Source organism: Panicum virgatum, chromosome 2N, assembly GCF_016808335.1.
Source record: "Panicum virgatum strain AP13 chromosome 2N, P.virgatum_v5, whole genome shotgun sequence".
NCBI classification, from domain to species: Eukaryota; Viridiplantae; Streptophyta; class Magnoliopsida; order Poales; family Poaceae; genus Panicum; species Panicum virgatum.
This window is the reverse complement of record NC_053146.1, coordinates 62,478,253-62,493,104: the sequence shown is the minus strand read 5'-3', so window position 1 is coordinate 62,493,104 and position 14,852 is coordinate 62,478,253. Positions and strand designations below refer to the sequence as shown.

Below are 14,852 nucleotides of genomic sequence, written 5' to 3'. Positions count from 1 at the left end.
TGACGAATCGCGCGTGCTCACTCGCCTAGTCGGGCCGCGGCCGGTGCGTGTGCATCGTGGCGGTGCGACGTGAAGAGCTGAGATGAGAAATGTTTTGTTGTTGAATGCAATTATTCTTAGACATTAAATATTGACAATTATTGGTGGTAAATAATGACAGAGAATTAATCATGGTCGTTAATTGTGAGTCATGGCACCAGTAATTAATTCTCATCAAAACTCATTAGAACGTTCAGCTTCGTTGAACCTGAGACACCTCCACACCTATATAAACCAGCTCCTCATCCTCTCAGTTTCACACACTCAAGCTCTCTCAGGTACTCTTGCTTAGAAGACCTCTCATTTCTCCCTCAGTTGCTTTCTGCATTTCATCGCTAGCACTGCGCGCACGAGAGCGGGCCTCCGAAACCTCTGCAACACTGAAGATCCTGCTCAGGATAGCGGGGCAATCAGATTTTTGAGGAGCGTCTTGACGTGACTGCTCGCTCTAGAACGACTACTTCGTCTACTTTTTAGTGACCGTGGCCGAACGTATACATCCTCTACTTTCTGGTGGACGAACGTCTACGTTCTCTACATCGCAGTAGACGTACCTGTGTTCCAAGTGAACATCGAGATCGTCTTGACTACTTCCCGACGACCATCTGCACTGCAACGACTAAGTTCGGCTACATCAAACAGCCCTGCCCGTCACAATGTCCAGTCATGGGAACGGCACACCCAGTGCCTCCGGCACTAGTCCCGCCTCGGGGTACATTCTAAACCAACTCTGGTTTATTATTTTGTTCATGTTTATTAGTGAGAATAACAAGAACACTAGCACATATTTTGTCCTCATAAAATTACTCATTGATGCCATGAAATTGATAATAATATTTGGAATTAAAATTTATAAAAAATTGCATATATTTCTAACTAACCCTAACTTCATTAGCTCCGACGGGGTCCCTCCCAAGCTCGTGGATCTAGGTTTTTACGGCATCTCTGTTCCAACCGGTCTGACCGGTTGGCGCGACCGGTCTGAACAGTCGCAGGACCTAGTTGGTGAGGACGTTGGCAAGGATCATTTGCGACTAACGCTTTCTCGTGTTGTAACCAAATTTTTGTCAACAATAATGTTCATATTGCTTAAGTCATGAATGCCATAGGTTATCTTCGACACATACATAGTCATCATCTATCTTATACCGCGTCTTGGTGAGAGGGTCGATATATGCTGCCTCAAATTATGTGCCACGCTGCAAACATATATCAAAAATAAATTTGATGAAGGTACAAAACTTTTGCAGTAGTTATCTCTTTTTGAAGAAAAAAATAAAATGAGGCAGTAATCTCTATATTTGTTCCAACGAATTTTAAACTCGATACTGGTCCATATTAATGAACAACACATGCACACCCTAGTATGAAAACAGAAACACCACGTTCCAAATGGAACTTGCACTGGCGCCTCGATGCAACTATTCTGTCAATTCATATATCATCCATGATGTGGCACGAAACCCTTTTGTGGAAAGGCAAGATTTAACCGTATTAGCACCCAGGGGCGGAGCCAAGATTTGATCATTGAGGGGCCAAGCAGTAATTGAGGGGGGCCAACAGTCTTGCTGCAGGTCATCGCTGGGTGAGTTTCACTTTCGGCTAATGGAGCTACGGGAGCATTAGGGGGGCCAGGCCCCTGCCCCCCTGTCTCCGCCCCTGTTAGCACCAGGGATTGAGTCAAAGCCATGGTAATAAGACGCGCAATTGCAGCATCAAACCGGATAAACTAACCCGGGTTTAGGTTGTCTACGTCTTTGGCGTCTTAAAGGGAGAGAAGAACATGTACTTAGCCGTCGATCGCTTTCCTCAGCGTCCAAGTCGCGGTCACCATCTAGCAACTAGCTTAGCATCGTCGTCTCCTACGATATGGCTGCCTCCCCAAGCAATCTAGCTACGTGGTGGACTACTCCATATCACCATGTGCGTCGGACATCAGATCATCGTGCTCCCTCGCTCCCTGACTTGACGCGACGACGGGCGGTAAAATTAATTAAGCTCGTCACCTTTTCACTGTGCTGGTAATTAATTCTATTTCACAGCGGCGGTGAGCCGGTGATCTTCAGGAATTCAAAATTCTCCTCAATCCTCTCCAATCCCTCCCGACCTCTTATGGAGGGCTTAACCGAACAAGACCTTAACGGGTACGAGGCGTGAGGAGCTGAAGGCCTACAAGGAGAGTCCAAGCGCCAGCGTCACCGGAGATGATCGATATGGCATTGTCTTTGAAGGGGTCTCCCCGATCGACGGGCGCCCCCGCTGGATCCTATATATCTTCCACAAAAATTTTTGTTATCCATCTTCCAATGTTAAAGATTCGTGCCGATGATTTCCCTCATTCGATTTGTTACCTCCGTGGTCCAATTCCACCAGCCTCACGCCAGCCGCCGCCATTACTACTGTTGGTGCTCAGTTCCGAAGCCGCCGCCACGAGCTGCTGGCCGCACGCCGTCGCCGGAGCTCGTGCCCCCATGCGCTGCTTTTCTGCGACTGCGTGCCCCTAGCTAGCTGCCCCCGCCGCACTGCCCAGCAACCCCCGCCGTGAGCCTGCTGCTTAGGCTGCGCCTAGCTGCCCCCGTTGTGAGCTGCTGTCTAGCTGACCCCGCGCGCTGCTGCCCAGCTGCCCTTGCCGCGTGCTGCTGCTAGGCTGCCTGCCGCCGCACCCGCCGCGCGTTGCCGCCACCCGCCGCCGCCGGTGCCGGAGAAGAAATTGTGAAGGGTCGATTTATAAAAAATGTTGGATTAGGTATTGACAAATGTTGAATATATTCTCTTCACATGTTGAATCTGTTATTTTTAAATATTAAATTTTTTTCAAAAATATTAAATCTAATTAGATTTAATAAGTTTTGTAGATATTTAGCTTATCCATTTTTCATAAATTATATAGGAACCCCCGGCGCCCCCTCCTCTCTTGTTCCGGCCCCTCGGCCTTTGACGCGCACCCACCCGAGACCCGATCCACGTATTTGTACTGAGTAAAATGCCCACCGCACGCTGCTGGGCCCGTCCACGTGCACGCCCCGGCGGGCGACAAATCAACCCCGCGGAATTCCATCACCACCAGAAGCACCGAAGCGGGAAGGGCTTTTCCTTGGGCCAGGAGCAACCGTCTCTGATTTGCCTCGCGACGGTTGGCCCATCGGTCCCGTCGATTCGGAGCACGAATCCCGATGTCTTGGAGGTGGGCCCATACGCTTTCTTTCTTTTTTTTTCCTTTCTTTCTCCTCCCCCGCTTGGCTTGGCCTTTGGCGCTCGTTGCTTGCGTCGCGGGCTCCGTTGAATGTGACTGCGCGGGAGAGCACGAGCGCGCGCCCCTGGGCGGAGGGAGGAGGAGTTTTCTCCTGTCAAACGGGTCACCGTCTACATTTGAATTCTTGATTCTTCGCGCGGGTGCGTTAGCAGGCGCTCCCGCCTCCCGGGCATCTATAAAACCAATCGCGGCATGCCTCCGCAGCACCATCAGCACTGGTTGCTCAGCTAATTAACTAGCGCCATAGACGACGGTGTCAATCGCTTTGATCGATTCATCGGCGCCCATTCATCTGATTGATCTATCGATCGAGCAGCTAGCTAGGAGAGATTAAAGAGACCCACAGCAGGTGGTCGATCTCAGCTCGCATTCCTCCGCGTCGATCAATGGCGTCGCCGTCGTCGTGCGGGCAGCAGCAGCGGAGGTCCGCGGCGAGCGGGCCGTCCGCCATCGCCTCGCGGCTGAACGCGTCGGCGGCGGCGGCGGCGGGGAACGCGCCGGCAGCCGCGCGGTGGACGGCGCGCGCCGACGACGAGGACGAGGCGGCGCCGAGGACGTACGACGTGTTCATCAACCACCGGGGGGTCGACACCAAGCACAACGTCGCGCGCCTGCTCTACGACCGCCTCGAGCACCTCAGCGGCGGCCGGGTTCGCTCCTTCCTTGACAACATGTCCATGCGCCCCGGGGACAGGCTCGGGGAGAGCATCGACGAGGGCATCAGGCAGTGCAAGGTCGCCGTCGCCATCTTCTCCAGGAGCTACTTCGACTCGGAGTTCTGCCTCTACGAGCTCGCCTCCATCGTCGAGGCGCGCAAGCTCCTCATCCCCATCTTCTACGGCATCAAGCCCTCCGAGCTCGTCCTGCCGCCGTCCGTGGAGGAGTCCAAACACAACGCCCCCAAGGACATCGAGCGCTTCCGCCTCGCGCTCCAGGAGGCCAAGTACACCGTCGGCCTAACCTACGACCCCGCCACAGGGTACGCCACGCGCGCGCGCGCCATTGAAATTCTTCTGCTCATCAGCTTCGTCCTGACGACCTCTGCGTGCAATGATGCAACTTGCTTCTTGGAACTGATCAGCTAACTGCATGTTTGTGCAATGGCAGGGACTTGGCCGAGCTCGTGTATACGGCAGCGGACGCAGTGATGGACAGGATCAAAGAAATGGATCGCAGGGTGCCGCAACGGCAGATGATCGTATCCAGGTTGTAACCTAGCTTGAACGGAACATACTACATCAACTACCTTATATTCAGACCAGCTGCGAGCTAGCTGGCCTGCGTCATCAGTTAACGACCGGACACATGCATGGTGAATAATTCGTGCAGTAACTCATTAACATCGAGCGGATTGGCTCATTTTTTTCTTTTTTTTTCAATGTAATTGATTTGATTTTTTTATAATTTAGTCATTCTTTTCATAAATTTGGGGATACTACTGTAGAAATGTATGCCCATGTAGAACAATAAGCTGCACGACTGACGATACACGGTCCTTCTGAAGAAGATGTGGCTTTGCAAAAAATGACAGCAGCCACATGTGTACATGTAGAAAATAAATAAAATTGAATTGTATGTAACAGGAGATTTTTAGATACCGCCACTGCAGTGCGAGTATCATCATCTGACTCATTTTGCATGGTGCTGTTGGATTCAAAGATCGCTCTCTCTGGCCCATGCATTTTCTTCCTTTGGCCAGCTGGGGTATACACATGTATGTACCTGTCTATGCTTCATGTCACGTCTTCATTTCCTTTTCACACGGTTTTTGCAATTGATAGAACTATCTTAGCACGGATCGTTTGAAAGAGTGGTGCATGTTATTATAGGTTTCACATGTTAGCTCTTCACGTGACAACGGGTATACCAGCTACATTCCAGAGAAAAGTCATCTTAGCTGCGAGCTGTCGTCCCCAAAGAAATGGCATGCCATGGGGGATCCACTCTCAGCTTGAGTGCCGCCATACTTTGAACCATGTCATCGCTGCACCACTGACGACGACTCAGGTTTACACAGTACTCCAAGAAATGATAATACATTATATTGCATTGGCCTTGTTTGGTTTGGCGCTACAATCCTAGCGCTAGAAGAGAATCTTTCCCGCATGAAGGATTGAATGAAGTCTATTTGCAAAACCTATTTAGGGATGGGTGTAATTTTCCGTGATGAATCTAATGACGTTAATTAATCGCTGATTTGCTACAGTTATGCTACAGTAACCATCCTATAATCGTGCGGTCAAATGCCTCATTAGATTCTTCGGGGTCACTAGCGCGGGGGTTCTGAAGTTGGTTTTGTAAACTGCCTTTATTTGACACCGTAATTAGCGATCAAAACTGTTACTATTCACTACCACGCTGCAAACCAAACGGGGCCATTATCTTACTAGAACAAAATACTCCTGAACAGTGTTATTTCATTGTCAAAATAATTTTTGTGGAGAAAATAATGCGTTCACTTTTTCTTTGTATAATCCTGTTATTAACATTGTATCGTATATTCGTATTTGTGGACTCCTTGCCATTTGTTCGTTCCGTATGAGTGTAGGATAACTGCATATTGCAAGCAGCAAGTTCAGCATTTTTTTAGTCAAGCCACACGCTTGTGATGTTTGTCAAATTTAACCAGAAATTAAAGTTTATTATTTGATGTATATTCTGATTGGACCATAGACTTAATTAATTAGAGTTGGACTTCCAGTTTTGAATGACATGAATATAATAATTAACCCTTCAACGAATGGCAAATTTCTGTTTGTTGCTTTGTTTTGTCATAATTTCGTCCTTAAATTTTGTTTGGAAATTTTGACAGTAAAAGGCCAACATTTTGACTACTAGTTAGCTAGGAGTCTCTTTGGTCCTCCATAGTAAATTTGGTTTAGTAAACCAAAACATATTTTTTTTACTTGAACATTTTATAAGTCCATATATATATAATTATTTTGTGGAATTCAGTTAAGGACTCAGTCCATCATACAGGAATTCAACATATGGTTTCACACAGGGCCAAAACGAATTTCAAATAACTGGTTACCACTACTGGAAACCGTCTTTTCCCTGTGTGTTTCCAATTTCCCTGAGTCTTTTCCCTGTATACATACATTTATTTATACTATAAAAGGTACCCATAGTTTGAAAACTATACCTGCATAAATGTGTTGATGGATATTCAAATGTATTTTATAAAACATTTATTTCCAAGTTCGAAAGGAACAAACGATAAATGGATAGATCTTCCACACCTTTCTCTAGACTTGAATGAATTAAGACCCTAATAACTTTGAAACTTTATGGAATTCTGGCATATCGGTTGTGAGATTTGTATAGTTGTTTCTTACCTACATAATTGCTGTCCCCCTTTAGGTGTTTTATTATTATTGTTATTTTGCAACCAAAGACTGTTGAATTCGTTGACCTTGAATTGGTATAGTCCAAAAGCTCTATCCTTATTATATTTCTAAGTACTGGTGGCTAGTGCTGATCAACCTTGCTAGCTAGCTTGGTTAACTGGAATATCGCATGACAGAGGTCCTGTTGACACAACTTTTTTAAATTGTTGTTTGTGTATTAAAAAGAATACATTAAAACTGTTTACATTAGCGGATCAAAGAGAAAGTTTGAAAAGACATCGAGTCCACTAAGACAAATACACTCAGCTTACGACCCTCTGAAACGAGGCATGTGAACAGAAAAAAAAAAAGGAAAACGAATGCAAAGACCCTATTAATGCGAGTAGCTAAATGTCGAATGTCAAGCGCACGCATTGTACGACGACGTACGAGTGGAGATCAGAACCAAATCATCTCGCGCGCGCTCGATCAGAAACCGCCAGTCTCCAACCGCGACTATGACACTTGACTCTCTCATCCCTCGACGAGCAGGTGGTTACACATTGGACGACCGTTTCTTGATTGTTACACGGATCGGACATGCATCATCCAGGCAATCCGGCAAACTTTCCAAGCACCAACGCTGCTGCCTCCCCGTTCAACCTCAAGTACGGACAGTTTGCCCCCTTAAAATAAAACAGTACGGACGTACGGTCGTGTTGCGTTGCTCGATCTCCCCTCCGAGGTGGCGGCGGCGGCACAGCACGGGATCGTAGACAAGATTCAGATTCTCCCCTGCCTCCGGCAACCCGGCCGGCCCATCGCCCAACCATCCTTGTGACCTTGTCCTAACGCGTTTAGTTCGTGCTCGGCATGGGGACGACGAAGCCGTCTCCCTAGCCCCAGTGCCAAGGAGCGTCAAACCGTCAAAGCGCGCGCCGGCGACGGCCGCCTTCACCACAAGAGGATCAGCAGGGCTTGCGTCCGACGATGCCGCGGTGTGTCTCCCTCAGCTCGGCGCTGTCACCGCGCACGAGCGAGCTCCATCGGCAACTAGCTCGTTCCGGGACACGGCTCGTCAGCCACGAGCGCGGGCATGCAGGCGCGCAGCTGACGGCTGCTGCCCGCCGTGATGCGGCGGGGGTGACGACCGGAAGTCCGGAACGCCACGCCGGCGGATGCAGCAGAGAAATGCATGGGGTGCTGCCAGCACCAGCTGAATTTTGGGCGGGCGGGTGTTGTTGTTTTCTCTTTTTCTCCCCCTCGCGCGCAGTCAGTGTTCAAACCCAAGATCGATGCATCCTGCGCGCTCTGTTTTTCTTCGTTCAAGCTTTCGCGAATGATCGAACGGGTCGTAGTAGCTGAGCTCCTTTGGAACTTGTAAGGCAGCTTCATGCCTCCCGCATGAGTGACCGGCACTGCCTATCTCAAATTCTCGAATAAAGAATGCACCGGCGTTTGATAATGCCGTATTACCTATCTCTTGTCCAAAGGTAGACCAACTCTTTTTAGTGATTGGACTATATATACAGTATATTATTAGGAAGGAGATTAGTCGATCTTAACCGGCAAGGTAATAATGCCCACCACCCTAATCTCTACTAGTACGGCAAGCCTCCTCAGCAGAGTTGCTTGCTATTCAAGCTAGCTAGACGTGTGTGTGTGTGTGTGTGTGTGAACGCAAGCTGTTATCTTTTTTTTTTGAACGAAACAAGCACGAGATTGTGCTTATTTCATTGATAGAGAAGATTGAATACAAAGCCGGCTAGCCGGTAATTACATATCAAAGAGTTATTCTCTCATTAGGAAGGACGCAAAGCGGCTAGCCCCAACTTGAGTCCAGGCAGTGGCCTCGTCTTTTACTTTGGCGAATAGGGGAAGCGCACTGGACTCCTGCCGCCGGAAAACTCTAGAGTTTCTCTCCTTCCAGATCTCCCAGAGAATGAGCATGGTCAGTGTGCGCACTGCCTTACGCGGAATGGCTGGCGTTGTCGTGATGTTGTTCCACCACTCTAAGGTGGTGTTGCTTGGCCTCCAGTTTGAAGGCCGTAAACCTGGCTGTGCAGTCCAATTGGCGACTAGGTCCCAGATGCGCCGCGTGTACCGGCATTCCAATGTTAGGTGAAGCGAAGTCTCGACTGTGGTTCTACAAAGTGGGCAGGAGGGGCTGTGATCCCACCCGCGACGGGCCAACCTGTCCGAGGTCCAAACGCGGTCTTGCGTGATGAGCCAGGTGAAAAATTTGTATTTCGGTGGTGCCCAGGTCTTCCATATTGAGCCGATGCTTGGTGCTTTAACGCATCCTAGAAATTGTGCTCTGTAGGCCGATGCCGCAGTATATTCCCCTGAGGGCGTGAACTTCCAAGTAATAGTGTCCTCCTGGTGGGTCTCCAGTCGGACATGGCGTATCAAGTTCCAGAGTAGTGCGAACGGCATAAAAAGCTCAGTAGTTGCCCTCAAAAAAAAAAAGCTCAGTAGTGAAGCCCGTCCTGTGGTCAAGATCTCTGATCCATGTGTTATTGTGCAAGGCGTCGGCAAACGCACGCAGTTATCGGACCATCCGAAACCCAGAAAAAGAACGAAAATGAAAGATCTGCAAACATGAGGGAACGACAAGGAGGAGAAGCCGCAAAAGAGACAAGAGCGTCAGTTTCCGCGATCGCGTTGGCTGACAAGGACATCTGCAGTTCTGCACAGATAAGAGTGAGCGAGCGAAATGCCGACGTGGTGGACAGAGAAGGTAGGAGGGAGAGGATAGCGAGCGCATTGTCAGACGCCGACTGACACGGGCGAAATGACACTGTGCCACAGCGCTGCTCGTTTTCATTGGCCGCACGTCGCTTTCTAGCGCTGCGCTGCATTGAATACTATCCACGCTAGCTTTTATCTCGCCCGCAGCGGATGCGGTTTATTAGCCTTGCTCATTGTTTTCTGCACCAACGACTTGCGTGTGCCTCCCTGTTCTAACTGTACATCGAAGAATCAGGCGACACCGTGAGGTGGCAACCAGATCAAGTCCATCATTTTAGCAATTAGGGCAGGTTTGGTTCCAGGGACTTTTTTTTAAGTCTCTGGAACTTTTTAGTATTTAAAAGTATTAAATAAAAGTTAATTATAAAACTAACTGCAGAACCCTGGGGCTAAATTGCGAGACGAATTTAATGAGGTATACTAACGTATGATTAGCGAATGATCACTGTAGCAAATTATGAATTAATTAGGCTCATTGATTCGTCTCACGAATTAGCACTCAGCTGTCAAAAAATATTTATAAACATATTTTATTTAATACTATAAAAGATTTCTTTTGATGTGATAGGGACTTATGAAAAAAATTTGGAAACAAACAGAGCCTTATTATCGTAGCCACTGGACACAGTAGTACTTGCTCGGATGTTGCGTGCAGTTCCTGGTTCAGAGGCGGTACCTGACGAGGCTGAATTTTCGCCGCGGCTTCAGCTGCTAGTAACCTCTCTGTTGTTTCTATTTTCCCAAGCAGCTTCAGAAACTGCAGGACTCGACGGCGTTGTCGTCTGACCGGCCTGACCCTGAAAATTCAGCGTTTCAGTGCAGATCGTACCAACCATCGATCCTGCTGCTACAGGCCTCCCATGTGTTAGCTAGTTTGGGAGAGACAAGTCGCCCCTGTTATTCTCTTGATGGGTCTGACCAGACGCGGCTAGTCGGCTACTCTGCTTGACCCTGCATGAGTAGCGAACGCAGCAGCCACATCGTTAAGATGAGCGTTGATCGACCAGGATAACACAAGTTCGGCCGGGATTGATCAATCAGCAGCAGGGTTAACCATTTCGTTTTCGTTGCAAATCCCGGTGTTTAGCGGAAACGAAATTTCGTTCCGAAATTTCGGTAAATTTTGGCGAATTTCGGTGACTTTTGGCCGAATTTTTTTGAATTTTGAATTTTCAAACGAAATTTTCCGAAAAATACCGAATTTTTTTCCCCGGTAAGTAGCGAAAACGAAATTTTTCGCCGAAATTTCAAACCCTGATCAGCAGTCGATGGATCGAATGTTAGAAAATTAGACAATTTCAGTGGTAATTTAATCCAGAAAAATATAATCAACATGTTTGTGACATCAGATATATGCATGTGTGATCTAAATGTGATTAGCATATAGATGATATTGATTATCAAGAGAGAAATCTACCCAGCGGCAGAGCCGGATGCACTAGTCGACATAGTGCCTGTTGATGTAGCCGTTCCGCTCGATGCAGTGTAGAAAGGAAGCAATGCGATCAACAACCAGACACCGGGAAGAAGACGATCGTCACCAACACCAGCGAGTAGTCGTGCCGCTTGCGAACACTCCCCAAAAATGTGATTGCTAGCCTCTACCCGAGCAGGTGAACTCCGGACAGCAGCATTTCGGAGGCCTATTCTTCCAGTGCTTGTGCGCGCAAGAATTGGAACAGGGACAACTTGGTGGCAGCAGAAATAGTGGATTTTTCTTGAATCGAAGTTACAAACAATGCAAGGCAGAAGAAGGCTTTTGTATTGCAACCAGTGGCAACCGAGAAGTCACAGGAGATCAAGAGACAGAATAATTCATACACATAAAAAACTTCCGTCGTCATACTCTCAGGAATTTAGGAATAGAAACTCCAGCATGCAATTGGCTAGGAATTGAAACTCCCATGCGATTGATTGGAATAAAAACTCCCTTCATCATGCGGCTGATCTAATTCCACCTCCGTTTACTCCTGTAATTTACTCCCAAGCCATAAATGCCAGCGGCAAGACCAATTCATGCATGCACCACATCATGCAAGCTTCAGCCTTGAGTTTGCGACATGCACCTCAAATATTGCACATTAATATTTAAACGGATCTTTAGAATCTATTATATTATTAAAGTAGTGTTAAAAGAAGCCACCACGTTCGCCGAGAGAGCCTAGAAATTCCCACGTTAATCTAAAAAAGAGAAAGATTTGCACCGTTAGATTTTATGAAGACCTAACGGTTCAATATAACTCAAAAGTCCATATTAAATACGATTAAAAAATAGGTAATTTCGGATTTAAAATATTAAGAAAAATTAAGACATGACAAAGAGTTTTTGTCGAATTTGATTAGTAAATAGCTTAATTTGAAATTTAAAAATAAAAAATTAGGACTTAACCAAAGATACTAAATAGGCAAATTTGAAATTATAAAATTATAAAAAAATAGCATTAGCACTCGATAAAAAATGATATTAGCCGAATAGCTAAATTAAATATTTAAAATATAAAAAAATTGGCATCGAATCGATTATATTATTAAAGGAGTGTTAAAAGAAGCCACCACGTTCGCCGAGAGGGTCTAGAAATTCCCACGTTAATCTAAAAAAAAGAAAGATTTGCACCGTTAGATTTTATGAAGATCTAACGGTTCAATATAACTCAAAAGTCCATATTAAATATGATTAAAAAATAGCTAATTTCGGATTTAAAATATTAAGAAAAATTAAGACATGACAAAGAGTTCTTGTCGAATTTGATTAGTAAATAGTTTAATTTGAAATTTAAAAATAAGGAAATTAGGACTTAACCAAAGATACTAAATAGTTAAATTTGAAATTATAAAATTATAAAAAATAGCATTAGCACTCGATAAAAAATGATATTAGCCGAATAGCTAAATTAAATATTTAAAATATAAAAAAATTGGCATCGAATATGACTAATAAATAGATAAATGCAAGAACTAGAATACAAAAAAATTATTGTTGATGTGTATAGTTATTAAGAAGCATATTAAGAAGGAAAATAGCTAAATAAATAGTATAGGTCAAATGCAATAATAAATACCAAAATTTGAGTTTCATGCCAAATAAAGTTAATAAATACTCCAATTTAATGGAGATCTATATAGTATTTGTGTATAGGATTTACACCATTCGATTTAATGAAGATCTAGCCATCTAAATTGGCAGAGTCCATGTCTAATTTAGTGAAGATGCAATATTCTAAACTACCCAAAAGTGTTTGTATCCAACTAAAGTTAAATGTAGAGGTCGCATGACATAAAAACTCATGTTACCATCTATGTCTCGCATTAACCCTCTTTAAAGATGCAAAAAAAATGACAGCAGTATAAGCGTGACAGCACGACCATAGTTGTATTGTGTCTGTACTATAGAAAGAGATAATTGCTTTCAAAAATCTTCGGAACGCCTTGCACTACGGCGCCACCATAGTCTTAGCCCTAGATTCCAAATCACACCTTTTCGAGTCTCAAGAACGTCCTGCAGTACATACAGATGCATGAAGCACACTGTATTCTGCTCAAAATCATTGCCGAACTCAATCAATCCATTTCTTCTAGAGCAACCAAACATCAAGATAGGGATGAAAAAAATAATGACAATGCGTAGAGTTTCAGATATTGCAATCTATTGCAAGACCATCAGCATCTTTATGATTGCCAGTGTGGGCCAATGAATACGCATGCCAATCAATGTGAGAGAAATATCCACCGAAGAATCAATGCTTTCTCCAAACAAGGATTATCATCATAAATGTTGCATATTCTTGAAGAACTTTAGTTATACAAACTAATCTGATGGTGATCAACGAAGATTCATGATTATGTGGGCATACAAATAGTTCCATACAAGTAATAATCGCTGGGCTAAAGAGTAAAGCATTGGGAAAAATCAGAGACTTAGTCGTGTGAGGAATCAAATAGCATAAATAATTATTAACTTTGTTATCCATGTCTAATCTTCTATAAATACATGAAAAAACACTAGGCATGGAACACAAATGTGATTTATACCACTAAAAAGTATAGAGAAAGAGAATAGAAAAGGATAAAGAAGCAACAACATTGAATGGGTAAGGAAACTAGAAAAAGGAGAATAGAAAAGGCAGGCAGGCATAAATGTTGCATATTGCTGAACACCTTCAGTTATACAAACTAATCTGATGGTGGTCAACAAAGATTCACGATTCTGTGGGCATATAAATACAGATATGTACAATATGCTTCCGTATTCAAGGTGACCCAAAATTAAATTCAGTCCTCAAATTAAGATTTTGCAGGTTAAAGTAATAAAATATGCAACTATAATATATAACAAAGCAACATAAAAATAGAATCTATTCCACTAAAAGATCCCAAAGTTAGATATATACCATCGTGATCCACATGTCATTGACTCATGTGAGCCCCACATGTCAGTGATATAAAATTTAATGATTGATATGAATTCCTATGCATAGAAAGTTGCAGATAGTATTCAACAAGACCAAACGAGAGATAAATAAATTATCAAATACATCTCTTCTGTCAATGTAATTTTTTAAAAAAAAAATTAAATAAAAAAACTAGCTACCCGCACTATTAGCGCGGGCCACCTTCTAGTTTATTTGATTTAATTGTCAAATAAAATATGGGCCATGCCCACATTAAATCTAACATCGAACGAACGTCCGGTCAGAAGAAGATGAGACCCCGGAATTGACAGGATCAAGGTCAGCCAAACGGATAGCAGCGTTAACTTTAGCAGTCCCCAAAACGGAATTCCAAGCCCTCCACGATGCCCGGCCGTCAGCTCACTCGTTAAGCTGTGTACGGACTACGAGAGTACTTGGAAGCTACTCAAACGTCTGCATGCAGGATGATTTTTCGCGGTGAATCTTCTCATCAGCTGAAGATTCTGACGGACGGTTATTGCAGTTGGAACTGAAATTAGATCTCGATGATTGGTGAGGTCAACTGCTGGTCTATGATCTTTGGAGCCTACTGCTGTAGACTGTAGTTAGGGCTCACATGCAACTCGCTGTTTGTTTTTAATTTATTCAGTTTCTGAATAATCATCTGCCTTTACGTTGACAGTGACTTCCACGCATCTAGAGCTGGTCCGGTGCAGCATGCAGACACATGCAGCATGGACCCGGAATGGTTAATAAAATAATGCGTTCCGCGGCTTAGTGTCTTCCAAGGAGGGACCGGAATGCTGACAAGCGATTCAATTGGACTGCCAGGAAATGCAAGTACGACGTTAAGGACCCGTTTCAGAGACTATATATACTCCTAGGAGATACATGCCAAAGAATGTGCGTGATTGTATACTGCTAGATTTCGCTTGGCACCGACAAGCCGACCGCAGTTCAGTTCTGCACTTGTGCTCTCGTTTGTGTGGTTAAACGTCGATGATGAATTCACCTAGTGCGGCTACTTCCCGGCTCTTTTCTGGGATCAAAAGTCCCGGTAGTATGAGAAAC

The 14,852-nt window shown here is 44.9% G+C and overlaps 1 protein-coding gene across 1 annotated transcript; it reads left to right on the top strand.

The window, feature by feature from the left end:
- Positions 1 to 3,678: 3,678 nt before the first annotated feature.
- On the top strand, positions 3,679 to 4,744 carry LOC120662877 (TIR-only protein-like). The gene is made up of 2 exons (XM_039941936.1): positions 3,679 to 4,271; positions 4,400 to 4,744. The coding sequence occupies exons 1-2, from the start codon at positions 3,679 to 3,681 to the stop codon at positions 4,503 to 4,505; spliced, it is 699 nt and encodes a 232-aa protein (XP_039797870.1). The 3' UTR covers positions 4,506 to 4,744.
- Positions 4,745 to 14,852: the final 10,108 nt, after the last annotated feature.

What these genes read in the sequence shown, in the direction of transcription:
- LOC120662877 (XM_039941936.1), top strand. Translation starts at nt 3,679, where the DNA reads ATGGCGTCGCCGTCGTCGTGCGGGCAGCAGCAGCGGAGGTCCGCGGCG. An exon ending in ACCTACGACCCCGCCACAGG is followed by an intron (nt 4,272 to 4,399) that starts GTACGCCACGCG and finishes GTGCAATGGCAG; the next exon opens with GGACTTGGCCGAGCTCGTGT.